This window comes from Cnephaeus nilssonii (assembly GCF_951640355.1).
Source record: "Cnephaeus nilssonii genome assembly, chromosome: X".
Taxonomy (NCBI): Eukaryota; Metazoa; Chordata; class Mammalia; order Chiroptera; family Vespertilionidae; genus Cnephaeus; species Cnephaeus nilssonii.
Genome location: NC_137071.1, coordinates 1,595,875 through 1,603,961, shown reverse-complemented (window position 1 = coordinate 1,603,961; position 8,087 = coordinate 1,595,875). Strand labels below are relative to the sequence as shown.

Below are 8,087 nucleotides of genomic sequence, written 5' to 3'. Positions count from 1 at the left end.
CTCTAATAAATTAAAATTTAGCCCTAACCGGTTTGATTCAGTGGATAGAGCGTTGGCCTGCGGACTGAAAGGTCCCAGGTTCGATTTCAGTCAAGGGCATGTACCTTGGTTGCGGGCACATCCCCAGTAGGGGGTAGCAGGAGGCAGCTGATTGATGTTTCTCTCTCATGGATGTTTCTAACTCTCTATCCCTCTCCCTTCCTCTCTGTAAAAACTCAATAAAATATATATTTTTTTAAAAAATTAAAATTTATTATTTTTTTTAAAGGACAGGGGTAGAGATCCAGGTAATGGTAAAGGGAATTCTAGTGAAATCCAAAATGTTTTCTTTTTAAAATAGTGGCTGGAAACAAATCTTTTTTAAAATATATATTTTTTATTGATGTCATAAAGCAGTGGTCGGCAAACTGCGGCTCCTGAGCCACATGCGGCTCTTTGGCCCCTTGAGTGTGGCTCTTCCACAAAATACCACGGCCTGGGCGAGTCTATTTTGAAGAAGTGGCGTTAGAAGAAGTTTAAGTTTAAAAAACTTGGCTCTCCAAAGAAATTTCGATCGTTGTACTGTTGATACTTGGCTCTGTTGACTAATGGGAGTTTGCCGACCACTGTCAAAGAGGGAGAGGGAGAGAGAGACAGTGACCCCCTGGTTCAGAGGGCAACGTGCAACCACTGAGCCACACAGGCCCAGCTAGAAATATTTCTCAATCTGTCTACCAAACCATGGTTCCTTCTGGACCACCACATTAATAAAGGGCTTCAGCGCAATGACTGGTTAAGCTTGAAGTGCTACAGAATATAAAAGGTACGATGAACTATCATATATCAAAAGAACATCTTACTAGGTCTTTCCTCCCATACAACACTTTCGGGTTTCACTTTGTTTTATGAACTGCCCACACGCATTTCAACAGCGCTCATGCTGACACTAATAGGTGTGTTTCTATTCAGCTCACAAATCATCTCCTCCCAAATTATTTTCCGGAGAATAACGGACAACGAATAGAAGCTGACGATGTGAAATCGTCTCGCAAGCCACCTTTACAACGGTGAAGACTGAGCAGTAAATAGACCTGCAGGCTGCTGTAATTTACCTTGTGCCAAAGGAGATCTCCAAAATGACTTCTTCAATCATTCCCCGGGAGGCTGGAAACCTGAGTGAGAATAGGAGGAATCGATAGGAAAACGCAGTCGAGCCCTTTACTACCTGTGCTTCTTCCTGACCTTCTGGAAGGATGAAGATGGATGTTGCAAAATGCTGAAACATGAAGACTTACAAAGATGAACTGGCTAGGATTTGCATTATTCTTAATGCATGTTATTTTCGAGGTCACGGACCCATTGATTAACCTTTTATTGCTTTTCATCATAATGCGGTATGTACTTAGTCCCATGTCCCTTCATGCAGAAGAATCTGGAAGCCAAAGAAGGGTGAGGACCTAAGTCCACGTTTGCTCACGAAGGAAACTGCGTGAAGGCAGCGCTGGATTTCCTGAACGTCAGGGGAGGTGCGAGCCCAGCGCAGTGCAGAAAGGAACGCTGGCCGGCCCTGGGCAGTGAGGCCTGAAAGAATATTGGGTCCAACAGCTCTTTAAATTCTCAAAAATGGGTGTTCACGGTGTATTTTTCTTGAGGCTTAGCCATAGCCAATACCTAGATCTCCGTTTTAACTGAGATGTAATTCACCCACCGTAAAATTCACCGTCAAATTGTATAATTCAGTGGTTTTGAGTACAAAATTCTGATGCTCAAGTGACTGAAATATTATTTGCAATACACCTTTACAGGAAAACGTGAACACAATGGATGTGACACTTAACGGAAGGCTTGGCAGTTTAGGAAAGTAACCGTTTAAAAATGGACAAAAGGAAGGTAATGTATAATTTTTATAAGGATGGGCTAGGCCAGTGGTTGGCAAACTCATTAGTCAACAGAGCCAAATATCAACAGGACAAGGACGGAAATTTCTTTGGAGAGCCACATTGTTTAAACTTCAACTTCTAACGCCACTTCTTCAAAACAGACTCGCCCAGGCCGTGGTATTTTGTGGAAGAGCCACACTCAAGGGGCCAAAGAGCTGCATGTGGCTCGTGAGCCGCGGTTTGCCGACCACTGGTCTAGGCATTCAAGTCATATGTTAACTGGCCAGTTATGTGAAAAATTATTAACCTTTTGCACTCGGATGTCGAGATTAAAATTACTCTTTGAATGTATCAATAATTTGAAATATAAAAAAATCCAAATAAATAAGTTTGCATGAAAAGAAACTCCAGTTTTTTATTCTACTGCCGCGCTTTGTAAAATCTGGGGTATTTAAAAAATTAAATCCCGAGTAGAATAAAGGAATCGAGAAAAAAGCAAGCGAGTGCAAAGGGTTAATACACAATAAAGAGATAATGTTAAAAAAAAAGGGATAATATTTTCAACAGTTAAGTCAACCTAGCTGCAAATACTCAGCTTAATAGAAGTTGTGCTTCAGAAATGCCTTTGGCGGAAGAAAATCCTTTTTCATTATTAGAAAATGAATGAACTGTAACCTCGACATACAGAATTGTACAAATGTTCCACGAGGCAGTCTGTGTTCATCTCATTGGAGATCCTTAGCGAGCAGACGCCTGTGAGGGGAACTGTTCCTTCCCGGGCCATGAAGAGTTACCGATTCCACTTCTGCGCCAATCCCGCGCCCGCTGCGGGGCACCGCTGTACACACACTGCCTAAAGCCTACGAGGTGCAAGCCGGGTGAACCCCAATGCTACTCCGGATCAGATACGGAAACCCGAGTTACTTAGCAACGACGTGCACTAAGATGATGTCGACTCCGATTTAGAGGTTCTGATTCTCACTGGTCAATATATGCAGAAGTTTCTTTGATGAAACCATTTACAAATAAATAAAAAAATTCCGCCCTAGCTGGTTTGGCTCAGTGGATAGAGCGTCGGCCTGCGGACTGAAGGGTCCCAGGTTCGGTTCCAGTTAAGGGCATGTACCTTGGTTGCGGGCACATCCCCAGTGGGGGGTGTGCAGGAGGCGGTTGATCGATGTTTCTAACTCTCTATCCCTCTCCCTTCCTCTCTGTAAAAAGTCAATAAAATATATTTTTTAAAAAAATTCCCTGTGGCCCGGCCAGCGTGGCTCAGTGGTTGAGCGTCACCCTATGCACCAGGAGGTCACGGTTTGATTCCTGGTCAGGGCACATGCCCGGGTTGTGGACTTGATCCCCAGGATGGGGCGTGCAGGAGGCAGCCGATCAATGATTCTCTCTCATCATGGATGTTTCTCTCTCTCTCTCTCTCTGAAATCAATAATAATAAAAAAATCCCTGTGGCCCTTGTTGTTCATGACCAGCGAGTGGCCTTTGGAAGTTAAGGACAACGGAGCTGAGTTACAAAACAAGGCGAGCGCTATCCTCAAGGCTGGTATGGGACCGCATCCCTTCCATCGAGTTAGGGTTTTCTAAGACATCCTGGCGGGCGAGTGACTGAACTATCAACCACTGGGTGTTGTGAGGCCCGGGAGAGACTGACTGCGATGAGGATCGGAAGGGGGACCTGAGGGGACGGCAGGGGATAAACGGGTTGACCCCCGAGCAGCCCGGACTGCAGCAACAAGACAGCCAAGAGCTGCACCAACTTCCAGTGCCCGCCTTCCAGCCCTGCCGCCAAGCGACATGGAATCCACGGCGAGGAAACCGAGGCCGTTAAAAAGGCACAGAGGCGAACAAAACAGAGGGACAAGTTCAGAGCCGAGAAGTCACCTTCCGGCTCTTCGCAATGAAGAAAGAGGACAAGGCCAGGCTGAAAACTCTCTCCTCGCTCTTCCCAACAAGACGGGCTCGGCTTTATTTAGGACATCCAAAATAACATCTCACAGAACGGGAACCGTCACATTACACAACCAAGTAGGACCGGGAAATCTCAAACAAGTCAGGCAACGCTTTCTTCAGATCACCAGGAATAAGGTTCTCCAGAAAAGGAGCTGGCCGGGCAAATGCCTGCGGCCCCCTTTTCCTCTGCCTTCAACAGCAATTCCTCCTAAAATACGTGGGGACTACTCTGCAGCGTCCGAGCAAAACCCAGATTTGTTAGAGTTGCTCAGTGTCATCTAAGAATCGAAAGTTTGCAAAAACAATTTTGCTTAGTGCTAACGAAGAACTAAAAAAAAAAAAAAAAATGTGATTATTGCTAATAATGCCAATGCCTACGGAAACAGCCGGACCTGCGCACACGTCCCCGGACATCTCACTGGGGACACGGAATGCTCTCTCCTGCCGCCACAGGGGACGCGTGCAGTGGCTGCGGTCAGATGTCAGAGGCTGATCTGGCATCGAGAAAGTACTACGGAACAGAAATAACTACAGTATGGAGTAACTCAAATAACTGGGCCCGCCTCGGCCAGTGCCCCCCGAGGGTGGGCATCGCCTCTCCCACCGGCTCCCAGCTCTCCACTGGGGACCTAGCGTGCCGCGGGCGCTAGTACATCGCCCTGGGGTTCTTAGTGCTGTAGTGCGCCTCGCAGGCGGCCACATAGGCGGACTCAGGGAAGAAGTCGTCGTGGTACTCTGCTAAAAACCTGCAAGAGAAAGGCAGCCGTCAGACAGAGCCAAGTACCCCATGATCTCCCCCGTATGTGGAGGCTAATGAAGCAAATAAACGGATGACCGGAGCGGATCCGGAGACATGGAACAGAGTGCGCGGATCTCAGGGGGAAGGCGGGGAAGGGGGGGTGGGTGGGAGGTGATCAACCAAAGGACTTGTGTGCATATACTAGTATGCATGGCCCATGGATGTAGACAATAGGGCGGCCTGGGGAGGAGGGGGAGGGGTGGGGGGGGCAGGCTGGACGGGGTCAAAGCAGGAAAAAAGGGACATATGTAATACTTCCAACAATAAAGATAATTTTTTTTTCTTTTTTAAAAATATATTTTATTGATTTTTTTACAGAGAGGAAGAGAGAAGGATAGAGAGTTAGAAACATCGATGAGAGAGAAACATCGATCAGCTGCCTCTTGCACACCCCCTACTGGGGATGTGCCCGCAACCAAGGTACATGCCCTTGACCGGAATCGAACCTGGGACCCTTGAGTCCGCAGGCCGACGCTCTATCCACTGAGCCAAACCGGTTTCAGCAAGATAAAATTAAAAAAAAAAAAAAAAAAAACTGGAAAAAGAGCCCTAACCAGTCTGGCTCAGTGGATAGAGCGTCGGCCTGCGGACCGAAAGGTCCCAGGTTCAATTCCAATCAAGGGCATGTACCTGGATTGTGGGCACATCCCCAGTAGGAGATGTGCAGGAGGCAGCTGATCGATGTTTCTAACTCTCTATCCCTCTCCCTTCCTCTGTGTAAAAAATCAATAAAATATATTTAAAAACAGACAAACAAAACTGGAAAAAGAAGAAATGGCCCCAGTGATTACCAAAGGGCTTACATACCAGCAAGTGAAATCTTAACTTCCGACCACTCTCACATGTCACTCTTTTTTGGTGTTAGGAAGAAAAATGAATCTAATCTTGATTTCTGTACACTGTACTGATTACTCTCACTGCACATATGCAGCTTCTACATTAATTACTACTTCAGCAGAGTCCTTTCACAGTCAAGTGTACACACAGAAACAGACCTAAACCCCGCTAGGTGGCAGCCTTGATTATATAAACACTTCCGTGCAAAAAGGCCTCAGGGACTATTTCTTCATTTTCCTGTTTTAGAAACGAACTCTAAAAAATAGATTATAAACTCAGCAAGTGTCACTTGAGAGCTTCACAAGGCTTTCAGGGGCCAAGTTACACCGGAACTGAATGGGACAGCGAGTACAGAGGACTTTGGGTCCTAATTTGTCACGCCGGAAGTGTTCCAGTTCCAGCTTACAGAACCAAAACATAAGCAAGGCTGACTTATGTCGGGCATGGATGTGTGACCAAGATTCTGTAAGACATAGATGCCACTCTGAAGTATCACACACTTCGCCGTGGAGGGCTCAACCTCTGCAATACCTTCTTCAGTAAAAACAGAGCCAAAATTCATTCAGGAGTGGACTTTTCCTTCTTTGACTGTATCCTTTTTACAGCAACTGATGAGTCCACTGATTCTCTAGCCCAGTGGTCGGCAAACTCATTAGTCAACAGAGCGGCAAACCGCGGCTCGCGAGCCACAGTTTGCCGACCACTGCTCTAGTTGATGCCTTTGGATACATTTTCAAAACCAATTACTATATTTATTTGTAAATCTTTTTAAATTACTTCCTAAAATCCCAATTTCTATTTTGTTTTGGGCATACTTCAAAATTAGCAGTCTTTGCTATGCTAACTTATAGCTATCTCTTCCTAGTTGGTTGGCATTAATTGCTTTCAGCTTATAAAAAATATTTTTTTATCTTCACCCGAGGATATGTTTATTGATTTTTAGAGAGAGAGAAGGGGGGGGGGGAGAGAGAGAAAATCAATGTGAGAAACATTCACCAGTTGCCTCCCGTACAATCCCCAACCGGGGACTGAACCTGAAACCTGGGTACGTGCCCTGACTAGGACTCGAACCCGCAACCTTTTCGTGTATGGGACAATGCTCCAACCGAGCCACCCAGCCAGGGCTCAGCTTACAACATCTTTATGCCAAAGGGAATTGTGGGTTTGTCAGACAGGGAGGCTGGAAGGGGAGAGGATAATTTTGAAACTTGTTTATAATAAAATGTTACCAAGTCTATTTTCACTCGTGGGTCCTTTATTCGAAATGGCTACTTGAAAGTATCTTTTAAAAACTCCAAGACCCAGTTCTCTGGCTGGAGTGCTCCCCGCTCTGTGGTACTTGATTAGCTCTTGCAGGTTGGGGCAAGAGCTTAAAGAGAAGGAAGAAATAGTCAGGTGGAGAGGACAAGCTGGGTGAGCAGGATCCGGCAGCCTTGACCGCCAAGGAGAGGAACTGGTCAACAGACATCTGGGTGGGGGAGCCAGAGAGCTGGGCCACAGCATGGTGGGGACGGGGGAGTAGAGGTGGAGGAAATGGTCCTATGATGTGCTAAAATGACTGGCTCTATCAGGTGAAGGAAATACCTCTCTCTGCAGTCACAAAAGAGGATCACGCTACAAAATAATTAAGTCCAACACAACAATTGCAAAAAAGGAAATGCGCAATATCAATGTCAACAACAGTCATTTATCTTAACTTTAAACCCCCAAATCCAACCTGTCAATGCTAATATTAAAGTTAATGTACTTGCAATAAAGAAAAGTCTAATACTTAAGGTACTCCGGCATAAAAAATACAAAAACTAAGTTATCAATCTTAATCACTTCTACTGTAGAAATCAACTTTTTAAATATATATATATATATATACATACATATATATATATATATATATCCATCCCTAACCAATTTGGCTCAGTGGATGGAGTGTCCGCCTGCGGACTGAGGGGTCCCGGGTTCGATTCCGGTCAAGGGCATGTACCTTGGTTGCGGGCACGTCCCCAGTGGGGTGTGTGCAGGAGGCAGCTGATCGATGTTTCTCTCTCATTGATGATTCTAAGTCTCTATCCCTCTCCCTTCCTCTCTGTAAAAAAAAAAATCAATAAAATATTTAAAATAAATAAATATATACGTGTGTGTGTGTGTGTGTGTATTTATTTATTTCAGAGAGAAAGGGAGAGGGACAGAAAGACAGAAACGTCAATGATGAGAGACAATCATTGATGGGCTGCCTCCTGCACGCCCCACACTGGGGATCGAGCCCGCATCCCAGGCATGTGCCCTGACCCGCCCGGAATCAAACCATGATTATAGGTCGATGCTCAACCACTGAGCCACACCGGCCGGGCAAAATCAACTTTCTTTTCACGAGGTTATCCACCTGGATTCTTCTAGTGACACCAAAAATTTTACCTCCATACAACGAGCACCCTTGATTTAGAAAGCAGATAAATTACGGACAAAGGAAATAGCTAGAAGCCCCCTCTGTTACAATTGCAGTTAGAACTAACGATACTTAGGGAATACTGCTACTACTTAACCTTTTGCACTCGGATGTCGAGTGTGACTCGACACGGTTAGCATTAGAATAAAGGAATTGAGAAAAAAGCAAGCGAGCAAGCGAGTGCAAA

At 45.4% G+C, this 8,087-nt stretch overlaps 1 protein-coding gene across 1 annotated transcript in view; it reads right to left on the bottom strand.

Moving 5' to 3' along the window:
• Positions 1-3,804: 3,804 nt before the first annotated feature.
• Positions 3,805-8,087, bottom strand: part of MSL3 (MSL complex subunit 3) — a 16,125-nt gene continuing 11,842 nt past the window's right edge. Inside the window, exon 12 of the mRNA XM_079765644.1 lies at positions 3,805-4,587. Coding sequence (XP_079621770.1) covers positions 4,468-4,587 — 120 coding nt within the window. The 3' untranslated portion in view covers positions 3,805-4,467. The remainder of the gene's footprint in view (positions 4,588-8,087) is intronic.